The following is a 19,453-nucleotide window of genomic DNA, read 5'->3' as shown; positions in this document are numbered from 1 at the left end:
CGCCCGGCCAGTGGTGGCGGCGCACGCCTGTAATCCCAGCACTCTAGGAGGCAGAGGCAGGCAGATTTCTGAGTTCGAGGCCAGCCTGATCTACAGAGTGAGTCCCGGGACAGCCAGGGCTATACAAAGAAACCCTGTCTCTGGGAAAAAAAAAACAAAAACAAATCCAGAAAACAAACAAACAAACACCCAAGAACTCCAGGGTCTGACTCCAATTTTCTGGTTATTGTTTTCAACACTGTAGCCCAGTCTCAAACGTTGATCCTCCTGCCTCAACGTTTCAGGATTGCAAACATAGACCACATCTCTATTAACTTCTTACAGAAGAGCAGGGTCATTCTTCCTTCTTCCCTCTCTTTCTTTTTTCATTTTCTTTCTCTCTCTCTTTTTTTATAGTTTTTTTTTAATGTATGTGAGTACACTGTCACTCTTTTCAGACACACCAGAAGAGGGCATCAGATACCATTACAGATGGTTGTGAGCCACCTTGTGGTTGCTGGGAATTGAACTCAGGACCTCTGGAAGAGCAGTCAGTACTTTTAACTGCTGAGTCATCCCTCCAGACCCCAGCAAAGAGGCCCTTAGAGCTTGTTTGATTAACCTGTGAAAACTCAGATCTGGGCCAAGCATGGTGGTGCATACTTTTAACCCAGCACTCTGAAGGCAGAGGTAGGTGGATCAGTGAGTTTTCGGCCAGCCTAGTCTACACAGTGAGCTCCAGGACACCTACAGCTAGATGGTGAGATCCTGTCCCCAAGCCTACCCACCCCCAAACCCTCCACACTGAATCAACATCTTTTGACCTTCTCGATGCTCTTCCCTCATCTCCTCTGGAAGATAGGGATAGAATCTGGTAGGGAAGGGCCTGGGTCTTAACGCTAGTGTCTGGTAGGGAAGGCCTGGGTTCTTTAACATGAGAAGCAGTCCACTTTCAGGTGGCTTTTATGTGGTTATGAGTTCTGCTCAATTTGTCCTTTTTTTTGGTTTTTTGACAAAGGGTTTCTCTGTGTAGCCCTGGCTGCCCTGGAATTCACTCTGTAGACCAGGCTGGCCTCGAACTCAGAAATCTGCCTACCTCTGCCTCCCAAGTGCTGGGATTAAAGGCGTGCACCATTACCGCCTGGCCAATTTGTCATTTCTCACTGCTCTCTCTATTTACATACTTGAGGTGGTTATTGTTTTGTTTGTTCTGAGACAGCCTCCCTTTGTATCTCAGGCTGGCCTTAGACTCCTAGTAATCCTCCTGTCTCAGCTTTCTGAGTGCATTTGGGGAAGGCACCTGCCTTGCAGCTCCTTTGTGTTATGCATATGAGGGTGGATCATTGTCGACTCTGCTTCAAGATCTCTCTCATCTATCAGCATAGGTAACTTCTTGGTTTGTGGGAGATAAAGATGGGGTCTCAGGACTTGGATGTTTTCCTTTGAAATCTGGGACAGTCAGTTCTGGACACATAAAAAGGCATTGACCACCCTAGTTCCATCTTCTTACCCTTCTCTTCCTGCTACTGTACCCCCTACTGATAGAGTAGTAGCTTTCAGCTGCTCCCCACTGGTTTGGTTTCTTCATCTTTCTAGGCGCTGTAAAGAGAACTCCCTTTTTCTATAGCCTCAGAGAGTAAAGGCACTTGCCTGAGTCATAGTCCTGTGAAGGGGTAGAGTCTTGTGTTTATTGCCAGACCTGCCTCAGCTAATGTGGGGATCCAGGAACTCTGAAAGGGAGCCACAGAGCAGGTGGCGGCGTGGCTCTACTGCCCTCTGCTGGCCATCTTGAATCTCTGCTCAGCGGTGCCATGTGTGTTGGTTGCAGACAGTTTTGATGGACCAGTCTCGTTTCCAAGAGCTCCAGCTGCAGCTGGAGCAGCTGGCCGTCCTGGGAGCTGTGCTGCTGGTCACATTCAGTACCGCGGCACCTGGCATTTCTGGGCATGCTGACTTTGCTGAGAAGCTCAAGGCGATGGTGAAGATTCTGCTAGCGGACATGCATCTGCCGTAAGTGGCTGGGGCCCTACAGCGGATGGCCCTGTAGTGTACAGTGGGAGTTTCCCAGTGTAAGGCCACTAGGAGATTAGAGACGACTTTGCCTACCTGAAGTTTATTTATGGCTATCATGTCCAAGTTACAGGGAACTGTAGATTTAACAAGGCTCTAGGATTGTGGTTTTCAAATGTCTCTGCTCAGAGCCCACAGTGAGCAATTGGCTGTGACTAGAACATTCTAACACAAATAGAAGTGAAGTAGACACCTCCCAAGGTAGAACTTACCCTATAATTTACCTGTTTTCTTTTCTTTTAAAGTATTCTTTTTAAAAAAGATTTATTTATTTATTTTATGTATATGAATACACCATTGCTCTCTTCAGACACACCAGAAGAGGGCCTCGGATCCCATTACAGATGGTTGTGAGCCACTATGTGGTTGCTGGCCTTTGAACTCAGGACCTCTGGAAGAGCAGTAGGTGCTCTTAACCGCTAAGCCATCTCTCCAACTCTTAACCTGCTTCTAACCTAGTCTTACTTACTAACAGTCCCGCACTGACTTGCACCACTGAGGCGCTCTCGCTACCAAGCAGCAATAAAACCATGACCTTAGAGAAACCAGTGGAGCCAGACCTTCGCCCCAGGACAGCCAGCAGCTCTAGCACCTGAAAAGTAAAACAAATTCACAACTAGTCTTGGCTATCTCCTGTCTCAAAAACAATACAGAACAAAGCAGCTGCAGAGGGTTGGAGATAAGCCTCAGTTGTCAGCGTGCTTCCTATGCATGAGGTTTGTGGGCTTGATCTCCAGCATGGTAAACAATAAAAAAATGAAGATACAAAAGGGTATTCAGTGAACAGGCTCCCTCCGGTCCCACAGCTAGCACATTTCTAGTCTCTGTGCTCCTCTGGAGGTGTTGGGTGACTGTTAGAAGTCACTTCTGAGCTTCGTCATTGTACAGGCATGAGCGTTGTGCTCTGAGGCTGGGGGATGTAGCTCTCTTGGCAGAGTGCATGTGCCCAACATGCTCTGAGCACTGTACAACCCGATGTGGCTCAGAGCTCTCGTCCTGGGTAGTAGAGGCAGGAGCATCAGAAGTCCAGCCTGGCTCTATGAGACATTGTCCACAGCAGACAGCAACCACTTTGGTGTGATTAGAAAGGAATTGAAAGCCTAGGAGATGAGGGAGTAGGGAAGGGAGCCACAGGTCGCACACACCCCGTGCTGTCATCCTTTTCAAGACAGGGCCAGGGTTGCATTCTTTCTCCTTCTCCTTCTTCCCCTCTCTGTTCTAGTTCCTTCCGTCTGGAGGACGCCCTGACTTCCGTTGGGGAGAAAGTGTGCCTAGAGATGAGCAGCTGCCTCTCCCGGTGTGGATCCTCCCCGCTCTCCGGTGATAAGGAGACTGTGCTCAAGGGCCAAATTCAGGCCCTCGCCAGTCCTGACGACCCCATTCGCAGGATCATGGGTACGTTTAGGGGACATGCTCTCAGAGGGGGTCTTAGAATTGTCAGGCTTTTCTCTGTCACTGAGGAATTGGAAGAAGGAGCTGGAGCAGAAGCTGTGGGAAATGCTGCTTACTGGCTTGCTCTCCATGGCTTGCTCAGCCTGCTTTCTTTTCTTTGTTTATGTTTGTTTGTTTTTTGTTTTGTTTTGGGTTTTTTTTTTTTTTTGGATTTGGTTTTTTCGAGACAGGGTTTCTCTGTATAGCTCTGGCTGTCCTGGAACTCACTCTGTAGACCAGGCTGGCCTCGAACTCAGAAATCCGCCTGCCTCTGCCTACCAGAGTGCTGGGATTACAGGCGTGCGCCACCAGTGCCTGGCTTCAGCCTGCTTTCTTATAGAGCCCAAGATCACCTTCCAGGGTGAAACCACTCAATACTCAAGTATCCCATATCAATGATTTTTCAAGAAAGTGGCCAGGTGTGGTAAACACACCTTTAATCCCAGCGCCTGGGAAGCAGAGGCACCAGTCTTTGTATTTGAGACTATCTTGGTACAGGGAGCCCCAGAGCAGCCAAGATTCTACAGAGAAACCCTCTCTTGAAAAAGAAAAAGGAAAAAGAAAAGAAAGAAAATATCCCACAAACCTGACTCCATCTGACCCAGGCATTTTCTTAATTGAGGTTCCTTTTCCAAGATGACTTTAGCTTGTGTGAACAACAAAATGCAGTGCTTGGGACAGAGGCTGAACGCAGGCCTCACCAGAAAACAGCTGGGCATCTAGTACAGCCCTTAACCAGCAGTCAGGAGAGCGGCAAGAGGAGTGCTGTGAGTTCCAGGCCAGCCTGGTCTACATAGTTCCAGGCTAGCTTGGTCTACATAGTGAGACCCTGCCTTAAAACAACCAGTGAGAACAACAGCGTGCACTCCGAGAGGGTGTGATGGAGGCTGAGTGGGTTAGGCGAGGGTTAGAGCATCCCCAGTGTGGGGAGGCTGCCCAAAAGGACAGACAAGGACCAGAACCCATCCTTACGTCAGAGGCACTCAGATCCTCGTTACTAAGTAATTTTATACAAAACGAATACTGTGGATTTTCTTAAAAATTAGGACAGTTTTTTAAAGCCTGCTTTATATCCCAGCTCTGTGTTAGCCACAGCTTAACCTTGGGTCACTGAGAAGGAGACTTCTTTGAATCAGAGATTTCTATCCCACAGGGATGGCCTTTGAACAGCCTGAAGCCGCCATGCCCCTGCTCGTCTCCTTGTCTTGTTTTGGTTTTTGAGACAGGGTTTCTCTGTGTAGCCCTGGCTGTCCTGGAACTCTGTAGACCAGGCTGGCCTCAAACTCAGAGATCTGCCTGTCTCTGCCTCCCGAGTGTGTGCAGCACCACAGCCTGCCTGGTTTTGTTGTAGTCAGACAGCTGTCCTGGGTGGAACGACACAGACCCCTGATTGTGGGGAGCTCCCAGCTCTAGGAACTTCGGGAGAGCTGGACCCGTAGGAATGGAGACGTGTGGGACTCAGCTGTCAGTGTGTTTGTCTTGTGGGTTCTTTTGTTTATACTTGAGATGGTAGGTACCCTAGTACAAGAGATAAGGCAAGTTAAAAAGTCATTCAATCAATATAATTGTCTCCCAAATGGAGTGGGCTGAAAGGTATCATCCAAAACTGTTCTTCTTAAGTAGAACAAGACCACAGATGACTTCTGTGGTCTCCCACTGTGAGCATCAAGGGAAGCCTGTGCTGTCATGACAGTAGAAGTTAGCAGGACAGGATTCATTTTCCTTCCATCCCTCCTTTCTTTTCCTTCTCTTTCCTTCTAATATTTTAAGTTCTGGAAAATGAATCCAGAGTCATGCACTCTACTGCAGACTGCATGTTTAACCCTCTACTTTTTTGAACATTTTCTTCCTAAGTTTTTATGTATTTATTGAGACAAGGGTCTCTATGTTGGTCTGGCTGGTCTTGAAGTCATGGAGCTATCACAGTCTATCTCTGCTGGGATGAAAGTTGTGTGTGTGTGTGTGTGTGTGTGTAGTCCAGTGTTCTGAAGGCTGAGCTGTGTCTCTAGCCCCGCCCTACTTTTGAGCTTTGCTTTGCTTTCTCTGCGCATGTGTGCCCCATGGTAGTGGCCAGTGTTGGCCTCAGTGGCCTGATCTTCTTAAGAGCAGAGAATAATGCTGTTGCTGCTACAGACTCCTTGTGTGCATATATGTGTTCTAATCCTCAGAAGTGCAACGTTCTAGGGATGCAATCTGGGAGTGACCAGGAAAGACATCCCTGAGAAAGTGATGACTCACTAACTGAGACCTAATCAGAAATGTATAAAGTCACTCTGAAGAGACAACCCTGATTACTCTTCCCTTTTGCCACAGAGTCTCGAATTTTGACCTTCTTGGAAACATACCTTGCCTCTGGTCACCAGAAGCTGTTGCCTACAGTGCCTGGGGGATTGGGTCCCATTCAGAAAGAACTGGAAGAAATTGCTGTGAAATTTGTGCGTCTGGTCAACTATAACAAGATGGTGTTCTGTCCTTACTATGATGCGATACTCAGTAAGCTCCTCCTCCGTTCCTGAGGCGCACAGCTGCCACAGCACGTTCCTCCTCTCCTCAGACCGCTCGAAGTGCGTGGAGAACAAATGGCATGTGGTACATTCCTGTTTATTAGCGCTGGTTCCATGGGGACTGAAGAATGCACTGAATTCTGTTTTGAGGACTGTGTTTATGAGTGCAAGTTTACAAAACCTAAGAAGCTTCTGTTCTCTTAGTCTACAGGAGCACAGAGCTTTCAACAGTTGGTCGCCTCTGTCTCTGCTCCTGCTTCATCAGGTTGAAAGAACTGCTTCTCCCAAGAAACCTGAGACAGTTGTCTCTTTCTCAGATGCCTGTGCCCGCAGTCATAAGCCAAGACTTGCCCTTCTGTCCCTCCTCCCACTACTCTTCCCTGTGGGCGCTTTATGACAGGGCTGTCTACAGCCTGGCAGTGTCCTAGCCCGTTCCTTCCCACTACCCATTTATTGCTTCTTGGGTCTGGCCTAACAGTGTTCAGAGCCCGCTTGTTCTCCAGCGGAGTTACTTAATAGCTTATTTTATATTATTATTGAAACAGCATCTCTATATACGCTCCCCTGGCTGGTGTGAACTTGCTTATGTAAAACAGGCTGTCCCTAGACTTTTTAATTCTTCTGCCTCTGCCTCACAAATGCTGGGGTTACAGGCCTCTGCCACCATGCCCAATGGCTAGAACTTGATTTTTAAAAGCTTGTTTTGTTGGCTTGTATGTAGTACAATGGCCAGTGATTGCCTAGCCTGCACAAGGCCCCGGGATTCATCTCTCCCATCTAAACAGTGAAGGAGTTACATGCACACACATATGCCTAGAGAAGCCATACACCCCAGTAGCTTCGGTTACTTTTAAAAGGTAGAAGAATTGTTTGTGCCCAGGAACTCAGGAGCAGTTTAGGACAGAGACTCCAACTTAAAAGAACAAGAACAGAGCCAGGTGTGGTGGTGCACACCTTTAGTCCCAATACTTGGAAGGCAGAGGGAAGTGGATCTCTGAGCTCAAGACCAGCTTGGTCTATAGAATGAGTTCCAGAACAACTAGGAATACACAGAGAAATCCTGTCTCACAAAACAAACAAAACAGAAATACTGTTTTTTCTACAGAAGTACGCCCGAGCCTTGACAGTGGCAGTTAAAGCTTACGAAGCCAGGCCTGGTAACATATGCTATAGCTGGTCTTTGCTATTTTGTGGGTCTTCTATTTCCCACCCTTTATCCTTCCCTCTGTTTCTCCCCCTAACACTAGATAGGAGAGAAGGAAGGATGGGGGAGTGTCCCTGAATTTAATCTTTCTTTCTTTCTTTTTTGACTATGGCTACTGCCTCTTGATGCCCCAGCGTTATATTCCTTCTGAAAAGTTTCCAGAATTCCAAACATTGCCAAGTCATAGAAACTAACTCTCATGAGATAACTTTCCAATTCCTACAAACTGGGTCTAAGCCTTTTGAAGTGGCCATTCTGAGTGCCAGGATCTTTGTGAAGTGAGTCCTGTCAGCTCCTGTGTCCACCAAGCCTTCTATTTCACTATCATTTACTTGCAGTTTTACTTTTGGCCTCTGATCGTTAACAACTGTTTGCCAGAACACATGTTTTCCAGTACTTCCAAATCCTCCTGTTCATTCAATTGCAATGGCTTTGCCTTTGATGTAGGGAAACTAACAGCTGAGTAATCCTGTCACCTGTGTTGAACTGCATCTCTTTTTACATGGGCTGTAATTTTAACGTCTCCTTTGAAATCTGATCTATAATTCCTGGAAGCACAATGAATCTTTGGGATTCATTTTTTCCCAAGATCCTCCCTACTGTCCTGATGGCAAAGGACCATAAACTCCAGTAGATATGTAGCATTGAGTTTCTCAGGAGAGTAAGAGCAGCACGCCTACGGTATTGCTCATTAAATATCTAGTGCCAAGTGGAGGGATTTTTGGTCTTCATGTTCCTCCTTGACTGAAATGGCTTGCCATTTTTGCTGCAGAGCCTTGAGCCAGTCCCCTAAGGCCCTTTCCCAACTGTGAGAAATTACCTTGAATATCTCTTTAGGATCTGCATTTCTGAACCCAGGGGCAGCTCTGGGAAGCGTAGGCCTTCTTTCTGCTTGAGATTTAAGGAAACCGTTGCTCCTAGAAACCACTCATTCTTCTTCCTTCCTTCCTTCCTTCCTTCCTTCCTTCCTTCCTTCCTTCCTTCCTTCCTTCCTTCCTTCCTTCTTTTCTTTCTTTAGCTTTGTTTTTTTGAGACAGAGTTTCTCTGTGTAGCCCTGGCTGTCCTGGAACTCACTCTGTAGACCAGGCTGGCCTCGAACTCAGAAATCCTCCTGCCTCTGCCTCCCAAGTGCTGGGGTTAAAGGCGTGCGCCACCACCGCCTGGCTCATTCACTTTTCCAGAGCAAAGAACTGTATATCTCAAGGTGAATGCACTGGCTGTTTTGAGATCTGAGGCTTTTGGTTTGGTCACAGTCCTTTTGCAAATGACTGTATTTCCCACAATTGAAGCACAGGGCATTTTGATATTGGAGACCTCTATCTATAGCTTGATGTATCAACATGGTACACATTAGAGCCAATATGGTCATATCCCTTATCTATTCATCCACAGGTACTGCCTGTGTCTTTAATGGTCTAATGTGGCTTTTACGCATTTTTACTAGTTTGTATGGGATCTATGTGGGTTCTCCTTTCTCCTATTTTATCTTCTCCCGCTCGGGTCAGCTTCTCCCGCTCGGGTCAGCTTCTCCCGCTCGGGTCAGCTTCTCCCACTCACTCCCCTCCCCATCCCACTCAGGCTTCTCTCTTCTGCATCACCTGTCTTCGCTGACCCTTCTCTCTCATCCTACTCCCCTTCTCTCTCTCTCCAATCCTTCCACTGTCTCCTGGACTCCTTCTCAGCCTTTGCTGGCTTTTTACATCCTCCCCTGTTCCCAGAAGTACAAGAGGAAAACAACACTAAAGGGTCAAGCAGTTCTAACAGGTAAGTATTCCCAAAGAGTCAGCTGACTAGTTGGGGATCCTTTAAATGGCCAGGGACATAAAAATAAGTCCTACTACATTTCTATCCATTTCTTTTAGCTACTAATCATGCAGTTTTGACGCTGCTTCTCCGTTCTTTCCAATGTCTCTTCCAGGTGTCTGACGTGATCTTTCTGTTGATCCCTCAGGAGCGTGTGCACAGCTGAGATAAACCCTAGCAGCAATGCTTCTCTTTTCTGTAGTGTGGATTCCGCTGCTTGAGCCTCTTACACTCCTAGACTGTCTTATCTTCTAGCATCTTGTGCCTGGTGTACCTCACTGAAGTCGCTGCCCTCCACCCTAGTCCTCTGACCTTGTAGCCCCAACTTGGGCATGAAGGGTGTGCCCTAAGTCCCGCTCCTAGGCCTGCTGCTGCTCTGCACTGTGCTTGGCTCTGCATTGCAGGAGGCCAAAGTCCCGCTCCTAGGCCTGTCAGTGGTTAGGTGCTGAATGCTTGTTGTCCAGGCTCCTCTGGCTGCAGGGGAAGGCAGTGACTGGTCAGGCTCTCATTCTCTGCTTTTTAGGGTCAGTGGCCAAGGTTTTCATGAGAACTCTCCTGCTCAATTCACAACTTTTTCTTCCCTGTGGAAATATAAGCAAATCTGTGTCCCCAGTGCAAAACCTTCACTGACTTCCATTCTGATGGATGGAATTGTCCTTATAGTATATAGACTGATTTACTTCCACGTTCTTTTTCTATAACCCAGTGTCCCTCAGTTGCTATTGTTCCTTTCCTACTTTCAGAAAATTTAAACTTAACAGAGCACTGTTTAATTATCCCTGGGTCTTTATTCTTCCCCTTTGTTTTATAAACATTTCTTTTAAGGTACAATTAGATTTTTCCGCAACTACTTGTTCTGTAAAATTTTGTGGTAGATATGTAATGTACTTTATATTATAATATTTAAAGAATTGTTTCATCTTACTGGAAACATATGTGGGGTATTGTCAGTCTTAATTTGTACAGGATTCCCCACAATAGCCATTACTTCCAGTAAATGTGTAATTGCAGAATCAGCTCTTTAGAATTCAAAGCAGTTGTCCATTGAAACCCTGAGTATGTATATGGTGTGATGTACAAACTTCAGTTTCCTAAATTCTGCAAAATGAAACCATCTGCCACTTTATTTCTTCTGGTGCCCCAGGCCTACTTCCAACAGGTGATGGGTTCAGTTATGCGAGAACCAGTGGGACGTGGCTTACCATTTCCTTGGCGTGTTGCCAGGTGCTAGAAATTGCTTTCTTTAAACCTTTACTGTTTGTTAACATGGTGTTTTTCATGAAAATTTGAGGCTTCTAACACGTTTCCTATTAATAATTGGTCAATTTCTTCACTTTCTTGTGCTGGCAAGGACCTGGCAAGCCTGTAACTTTCTTAGTTAAGGGCTGCCAAAGGCCAGCTTTGAGATCCAGAGTAAACCGAGGAGGGTATAGAGTTAGTGTTGACCACTCAGCAGACTTTTCTCAGGGAACCAAGCTTGATTTTTTTCTGGAGCTTTCGAAAAGGGTGACAGAATGAACACATGCATACATATAGACACATGCATACATATAGACACATGCATGCATATACACACATGTGTACATATATATATACATGCATACATATACACACATAATTCTTCTCTCTCTCTCTCTCTCTCTCTCTCTCTCTCTCTCTCTCTCTCTTTCTCTCTCTCTCTCTGTGGATAAAGCAAATTTCAAGCTCCAACCACTTTATATACATACACACATAGGCTGAAGATGGAGAGAGCAAAGGTTCAACAACTTCGCACATACATCTATGTACATATACATTATACATATATACATATATTTGGTGGATGGAGCAAAGCTCCAATGAACAAGTAGTCCTTTGTATCATCTAACATAAAAATTCTCTTTAATAAAAAAGATTACCTCATAGCCCCAAGTTATATATTCTCTTAAAAACAAATCATTACAAAAATACATTCTTCCAAAACAGAATAAAATCATTATACAAAGGAAATTACAACAGGATTGATTATATATTTGTATTTTGAAACTCATACCTAACTAAAGGTTTACCATCTATGTTTTGCTCCACAAGTTTATAACCCCAAAGCTATAATCCTTTTGTCATAGATTAGCAACTTTTAAGCAAGCCAAGTTTATAGAAGCAAGTTTTTCCTGTGTGTAGCTGGCAGTTTGTATTTACCAAGAACCAGGTCACCTGTCCTAGGTCTTACTTTTGCAGTCTTGCTGTAAGCTGGCTAATCACTTACTCTCTTTCTTATATTCATAATGGAACTACTTACTCTTTGTTCACATCCTCCTGTATTTCATGCGCACACTGAAATCTGACCACATCCCTAGATCACCAGATCCAGGAACTCAGACCGAAAATAGAATGTAATGCCTTCTTTGATATTAACTTGTCCCAAGCCTGCCTTTTTCTCCCAATTATGTGCTTATAATCCATGAAAGCTCACTGTACTCCTATTCCAACCTATGCAGCCATCACTATCCTACAAGGGAAGGGGCACATTCTACTCTTAATTCTAAGTTTATTGTATCTTTTTGGGAAAACAGCTTAAACAAACCATCTCCTTAAACTTTCTATCAACTATCCAACTTCTTAAAACTATTTAAATCATGAATTCCATAGTTATTAATTTATATAAAATATTTTATGAAAGTTCATCTTCATATTGATCTGCAGAAAAATTGCCAAGTAGAATGGGTAGTCAGTCTCCCAAGAAGCAATAACAGCAGACTCTAGGCAGTGACTGTCTCCCCATGCCATGCACCATGCTAGATACATGAGGAGCAGCAGCAGCAGCAGCAAGAAGCCATCCAGAGACACAGTGCCTGGGGCTGTGCCTCTCCAGGAAGCTCACTTGCCTGCTGCAGTTCCCCCTGCATGGTAGGAGGGCCGTTGCTCCACCCATACAGGCTAAGCCATTTTAAGGGTAATGATGTTGGTAGAACATCAGCAGTGCCTCCTTCTCCCCACCTCTACCCTTGCCCCAAAACAAACCTTACAAATTTGGAAACTCAATCCATATAGTGTCTGGTTTTGGATAACCTGTGTAGTCTGTGGTTCTTGGATTTTTTTTTCCGAGACAGGGTTTCTCTGTGTAGCCCTGGCTGTCCTGGAACTCACTCTGTAGACCAGGCTGGCCTCGAACTCAGAAATCTGGCCTCTGCCTCCCAGAGTGCTGGGATTACAGGCGTGTGCCACCACCGCCCAGCCCTAGTCTGTGGTTCTTGATAACATTTCTCAACATCTTGCCCAGAAGTGTCTTCCTTTTGATCCATTATTTTAGGAATTGTCTCTGATATTGAGGGGATATTCATCCTAGCTCCGTTTCTCACTGCTGTAATGAGTCTCATTCCCATAAACTTATGGCTATGTCAGTCACATAAGGCCCTAACTTTCCTATTTGATTTTCTGGCCCTACACATTTAACCCATCACACAATTTGTTTTATCTGAGATAACTTCCCAATTTCTAGAAACTGGGTATAAACCTTTTGAAGTGGCCATTCTGGGTGCCAAGATTTTTTGTAAAATGATTGTTGCTGTTTTGTGCACTCTGTATTCAGAAGCTGAGTTCTGAACCCCTATCGAGACTGTAACCTGACATTGGGGCACTGTATTAACCCATGCTCTCCAATAATCCTGATTGGTCAGTAAATGGCTGGGGCTTGTGACTGCAGAAGGAAGGTGGGGCTGAGAGCTCTTGAGAAAGAAGCCAGAGGTACGAGTCACCATTATGTGGAATGGACCATCAGAAGCCCATGGCAAGAGACGTGAGTCCTGAGGACAGACTGATGGAAGAAGCAGCCTGAAGACACAGGTTGGCAAGTGATTGGCATCTGTGTGGGTTTTAACAGGTGGGAGGATTAGACTAGTGCAATGTGCCAGCATAATGCCTACAACTTATTAATAAATTATGGTGTTTTCGTGTTGTTTACTTGAGAATGTATGGGCAAGAAGTGAGGTAGAAACTACCAGTAGATACTAAGGAGTAAAAGGGGATGTAATAATTCCCCAGAAAAATAATAGCATTTAATAAATGATTGTTACGTCAGCTCCTCTATCCACAAAGTCTATTTCAATGTCATTTACTTGCAACTTTAATTTTGGCCTCTGATCATTAACTGTTTGCCAGAGCACATTTTTCTGTACTTCCAAATGTCCCTGATCTTTTTACTGGATCAGCTTTGCCTTTGATATAAGGAAACATTAACAGGTGAGCAATCCTATCACCTGTGTTAAATTGCATTTTTCTTTTTACATAAGCCATTATTTTAATTTCTCATTTGAAATACACAGCGAATCCTTGGGACATTCACTGTTTCTGAAGGCCATCCCTGCTGTCCCTGAGGGCAATGACCATAAACTCCAGTAGATACTTTATAACATTAAATTTGGGGAGATAGTGTGAGATGTTTATCTCTGGCTGAGTCTCAAGCCCCACTGTCTGCAGTAGCATGCATTAGATTTGCAATACTTAGTTGAGGATTTTCTGCCTGCTTGTTATTCTTTGGCTGGTAAGAAGCAAACAGCTCATACTTTTTGCTGCAGGGCCTTGACCTAGGCCCTGCCATTTCATTTCTCAGTGACAAAAAGTCACCCTGGTCCTATACGCATTTGCCCAGGAGCAACCCTTGTATCACCTGCACACCCCTGGAAATCTAGGCCTTTCTCATGTTTAGAAAAACCATTGCCTTTAGAGATGCCTTGTTTAGAACTTTGTTTCAAATCTCCACATTTTTCACAATTAAAGCACCAAGCCTTTTAAATTAAAGCATCAGAGATTCCTAGCTATAGCTTGACCTGCTAGATTGGCATGTGATATATGTGAAAACCGATATCACTTATATTCTTTATGCATTTGGCCATGGACCACTCAAGAGTGGTCTTCTCCTGTCTACTAACAATATCTTCTCCGGCTAGTCTCCTCCTAGCCCTACCCAGTCTCTCTTCCTGCATCACCTGTCTCCTCTCTCTCCAATCCAACTGCAGTGTGTCCTGGGCCCTACTCCTCTTCTGCCAGCCTTTGCTGGTTTTTTATGTCTTCTCCTGTTTCCACTAGACCAAGAGGAAACCAACACTGAAGGTCATAGGGTTAAGCAGTTCTAACAGGTAAGCTTTTCAGTCAGTTGACTAGCCATGGGGGATCTTAAGGGACAGAGATGCACATTGTTCTACAGTCTCTATCAACACCTACTTTGCAACCCTTCACCCAGCAACTGATCTTTTACAATATTCATTCTGCTCACTCTATTTTGCTGTCTAATATTCATGATTTTTCCCATCCACCATGTTAACTATTGCAACTACAGACCAGTGTCTAATACAGCTGTTACCCATACCCTCTAATCTTGGAGAATAACTTTTTTGAGTAGCTCAGTTATTTAGGATTTGTTTTGCATCTCATATGAAATCATAACCTTTTTAAAATGCCTTAGATCTATTATTTCTATAGGATGCCATCCTATTTTGTCATAACCTTGTTTCCATACATTACCAGGTACATGCTGTATGACTACTGGGAAAATTGATGATCTCATAACCCTGGGCCACCCCTCCTATAACTTCAGCAGCACAGTTGGTGTGAGATTAGCCCTTTCTTTTGAATGGGTGTTTGTCAGATTGTCCTCCTGTTTTTTTACCTTTTCTCTGACCTGATCGCCCTTCAGCACACTTTTCCCCTTGTTTCTCCTGTGAAACTCTTGCTCTCATGATGCTCAGTCCTGGGACTGAGCCTTTTTGTTCTTTCCCGCAGTGTTCTTTGCTTCGGAAGTGCGTCTCCATCTGCAACCTTTCCAGTTGCACAGCCAACTCTGTCACCCGTTCAGAAACAAAAGAGCAGAGTGACCCCCTTCCCCCATTTCAGCAACTTTTGTTTCTCAGGACTCTCTGTCCATTTGCTGTTTTTCCAACTACTCAGCCATTCTTTCAACCTTTTTTTGAAACAAAATTTATGAAAAAGATAAAACACTGAAGATCCCCTCTGGGAGTAGAGTGGTGGGTAGTCCAGTGGTAGTCGCCACAATAAACTGCTTGCTGGCCCCTTAGGGCAGGGGAAATCTATTCCTTTGCTCCCTCTACTTTACTCTATAGCATTTGAAATAAAATTTCCCATTTTTTTTTTTAAAACAGAGTCCCATGTTGGGATCCACTTTACTACTCTGTGGTTTCTTTTTCCCATCTTTCATCCCCCTCCCCCATGTCTCCCCCAACACTAGATAGGAAAAAAGAAAGGATAGAGGGGAGAGAGATCCCTGAATCTATTTTTCTTCTTTATACATGACAGCTAGCAAACTGTAATTGTCCTTCTAAACAACCAACAACCACCCACACCACCTCTCCAGGCCCTAGCATTTATGTACCATTGAAAAGTTCCCAGAATCCAAATGTCACACAGTCATAGACACTATTGGCAGCTGGCAAAACCATGCCTCTGCTAGAGCACGAGGCAAATCATAGCTGCTGTGGACAGTCCGAAGCAGCCCCATAGCCAATACCAGGGATTAAATGAAAGCACATTCTTACAGTATTTCAGTGTATTTTTTTTTTAATGAAACCAAATTCCAGAATTTTCATAAAGGCCACCACAATATGCCTGTAACCTTAACTCTTGGGAGGCTGATGCAGTGGAATTGCAAGTTGAAGGGTAGCCTGGGCTGTATAGTGAGAGCCCGGGCTGTATAGTGAGAGCCCGGGCTGTATAGTGAGAGCCCGGGCTGTATAGTGAGAGCCCGGGCTGTATAGTGAGAGCCCGGGCTGTATAGTGAGAGCCCGGGCTGTATAGTGAGAGCCCGGGCTGTATAGTGAGAGCCCGGGCTGTATAGTGAGAGCCCGAACTGTATAGTGAGAGCCCGGGCTGTATAGTGAGAGCCTCAGCCAAAAGCATGACAACAGTGACCTATGGGGTCTAAAGACATTATTTGAATCTTAAAACAATTGTATATAGCTTATTATAACCCAAAAGAAGAGAAATAATTTACACAGATGTGCTGATGGAATTCTAATTCAGAAATTGGGTTTGTGTTTCATGTAAAATAGCTCAACCCTACTAATCTCGATAAATAAGAAATGTCCTCAGTATTTGGGCAGAATTGGTAAGGAACTTGAGTGATCAGAATTTCTGACACATCATATGATCGTGAGAATACTTTGGATATGGTACTTTTTTAAAAAGATGACTTTTTAAAAGAAGAATGCTTACTAATGCATGCATTTTAGACAAGACCATTAAGGTAGAAGTAGAGCCATGAAGGTGGAGTGATCGCCAGACTCCGCTGGTCAGAAGGCTGGCTAGAGACCTGGCTCACCTGCTCAGCCCACAACACTTGGCTTATGCCTGGACAAGTAGAAGACAGACAACAGCACCAGCTGGGGTCTGGAACTGGGGAGCCAAAACCCTCAACTGCCACAGGGGTGCCTGAGCAGGAGTCAGCCAGTCCAGCTGGCTTCCCCAGGCTCCAGAGACAGAGAAAGGAACCTTCACTCTGAAGCGTCCAGTACTAACTGGCTCCCAGGGGAGCCCACCTGGGTGTGCATGTGCTTGGATGCAACACTTCAGAGGCCGAGGCAGAGCAAGCTCCGGGCTGCAGAGCAAGACCCTGCAAAATGGTCATTAATATTGTCTATGTATTAATGCTGAAAATTAATATGGTGGCAGCTATTCTGTAACCAGCTAGGTCCCCAAATGACCACACAGACATCTTTTAGTATTTCAAGACTTAGGCCTATTTAGGCAGACTTACAACTAGCTCATCCAAGTTAGCCCAGCCTCCTCGCCCCATTCCGTCACGTGGCTATCTATACCTTCTAGGCCCGCATCTAATTCCTCCTCCCCCCCCCCCCCCCCCTGCTCCTGGTGAAAAGGCCTTCTTCTTTCTTCTTCCCAGAGTCCTTCTCCCTCCAGGAAGTCCTGCCCTCCTCTTTCTACTGCCCAATCACAAGCGTTAGCCTTTCATTGACCAGTTAACTTGGGAGCAAGGTTTGCACAACAAAAGCTGGTGTACAGGAAAATTCACTTGTATTGGGGCAACTAGATCCTGGGGTAAAGAATTTTACATACTCAAACATTTTAACATATTTAAAATACATAGCAGCACTAGACCAACTCCAACAAGACCCCACCCCAAAACTAAATAAGTAATGAACGGCTGTTTGATGACGATGTCCTCCAATATGTGCTACAGATTTCTCTATTGCTGATTTCTGTTTCCACAGAAACTAATGTGCTGAGTGTAGTGGTGCATGCCTGTAACTCCCCAGAACTCTGGAGGCAGGAGCAGGTACATCTGCATGAGTTCGGGGTCAGGTTTGTCTATATCCTGATTTCCAGGGGTGATGCATGGTGAGACCTGTCTCAAGTCACTAAGTATGCCACATTATATCCTTGGAAATTCATTACAGTTCGTTGTTGTTATTGTTTCTGATAGAGAATCTCTCCGTGCAGCTCTAGCTATCCTAGAACTCTGTAGACAAGGCTGGCCTCAAACTCAGAAATTCACCTCCTTCTGCCTCAAGGCTTACACCACTGAGCCTGGCTAAAAAGTCATTAAAGTGTAGCCAGTGTGCTAACCCCTGAAATACCAGAACCTGGGAGGTGGAGGTAAGAACACTAGGAGTTCAAGGCCAGCCTTGGCTACCAGCAAGTCCGAAGCCAGTTTGCTGAGGCCAGTTTGGGCTAAATGAGACCCTTTCTCAAAATATCAAAAGAAAACAATGTTTAGACTGAAGGACAGATTACCATCTTTCTTTCCTCAATAAGAATGGCATATGGGCTGGGCAGTGGTGGTACACACCTGCAATCCCAGCACTCAGGAGGCAGAGACAGGCAGATTTCTGAGTTCGAGGCCAGCCTGGTCTACATAGTGAGCTCCAGGACAGCCAGGGCTCCACAGAGAAACCCTGTCTCAAAAAAAAAAAAAAAAAAAAGAGGGCTGGAGAGATGGCTCAGTGGTTAAGAGCACTGACTGCTCTTCTAAAGGTCCTGAGTTCAAATCCCAGCAACCACATGGTGGCTCACAACCATCCATAACGAAATCTGACACCCTCTTCTGGGGTGTCTGAAGACAGCTACAGTGTACTTACATATAATAAATAAATAAATCTTTAAAAAAAAGTTATCTATAAAAAAAAAGAATGGCATATGGGTAACTAGATAGCCTTTGAGGTGTTGATCAGTGGTATAGAGAGTGCTTGCCTTGTATGTACAAGACCCCAAATCATTAGTAATAACACAGAGACTCCTGGACAAGAGGTAGGTAGGACTTGAAAGCTATCTAAAGGCTTCAGCAGTCTTCCTGTGTGACCAGGACCAAAAGCCCCATCTCAGTATGAGTAGTTGTTTGCCGTGACCTTTTGCTCACGGATGGGCGTTGTGGTGTCTGTAGGAGTTAAATACACATTCATGTTTGCTGTGGAGGAGGCTAGTGCTGTAGATGTAAGAAGCAGGGGAAGACTCTAAGTTCAGGCAGCAGGTCTGGCACTACTAGAACATGCCTTGCTTTGGGTGCTTTTTAAGTTGCCAGCAGTCCCCGTATTTTTTTTTAAGATTATTTTATGTGTGGAGGTGTTTTGCCCGCATGTATGTCTGTGCATCACATGCATGCAGTACCCTAAGAGGCCAGAAGGGAACATTAGATTCCTTGGAACTGGAGTTTGTTAGCTGTTTTGTGGCTGCTGGGAATTAAACCTGGAAGAGCGGTTGGTCCTCAGTAACCATTGAACCATCTGCAGCTCAGTCCCAGGATTTATACAGAGGACTTAGATATGCTTGTAGGGATTCAGGCAGAGATTATGAGCTGTTATTAAAGGACTTAGTTTTTGCTTGTTTTGTTTTGTTGAGACAGGGTTTTCTATGTAGATCACGCTGTCCTTGAAGTCAAAGGGCTGCCTCTCACCGTGCTGGGATTAAAGGCATGTACCACCACTGCCTGGGTCTTTTTGTTTAAAAGTGATTTCTAATCTATAATATATGCCAGATTGGGGGTGGGGTGGGGAGCTGGGTTAAATTTAAATTCCCTGTAATCTCAGTGTTTGGAAAGCTGAGGCATGAACATTGAAAATTTGATAGCAGCAGAGAAGGGGGAGAGAATCGGGGAGGGAGGGAAAGGGAGAGAAGGGAGAGGGGAGAGAAAGAGTTCAAAATGTACCCTCCTGTCTCGGGTGCCAGAACCTGGGCTCACTGTAATGGCAGGTTGGCCCTTTCAGGTGGGAGTACTTTCCAAGAGTAAATGCTCATCTTTTATTGTGTGTTCAGTGAGGCTGCTTCTGGAAAGGTTCCTGTAGGGCAGAGATCACTGACGTCTGTTCTTATTAAGGCTGAGATGCCTCAGTACCTGGAGGCAGGAGTGTTTGCTTGTTGGGACTTTTACTCCCCCTCCAAGAAGCCTTCCCTCTGATGCAGCAGGTGAGGTCAACACTTCCGTAGTTTTCTTGTGAAGCCCTGAAACACTCTTAAGAGTTAA

At 45.1% G+C, this 19,453-nt stretch overlaps 1 protein-coding gene across 3 annotated transcripts in view; it reads left to right on the top strand.

Annotated features, from left to right (window-relative positions):
* Nucleotides 1-13,056, top strand: part of Tcp11l1 (t-complex 11 like 1) — a 37,561-nt gene extending 24,505 nt beyond the window's left edge. For all 3 annotated transcript variants that reach the window (XM_052183124.1, XM_052183122.1, XM_052183123.1), the window contains exons 8-10: nt 1,808-1,989; nt 3,272-3,444; nt 5,794-13,056. In XM_052183124.1, coding sequence (XP_052039084.1) covers nt 1,808-1,989; nt 3,272-3,444; nt 5,794-5,996 — 558 coding nt within the window. In that variant the 3' untranslated portion in view covers nt 5,997-13,056. The remainder of the gene's footprint in view (nt 1-1,807; nt 1,990-3,271; nt 3,445-5,793) is intronic.
* The last annotated feature ends 6,397 nt before the right edge of the window (nt 13,057-19,453 follow it).

This window comes from Apodemus sylvaticus, chromosome 5 (assembly GCF_947179515.1).
Source record: "Apodemus sylvaticus chromosome 5, mApoSyl1.1, whole genome shotgun sequence".
In the NCBI taxonomy this organism is placed as follows: Eukaryota; Metazoa; Chordata; class Mammalia; order Rodentia; family Muridae; genus Apodemus; species Apodemus sylvaticus.
Note: the sequence above shows the minus strand (reverse complement) of the source record. Positions and strands in the feature narration are given on the sequence as shown.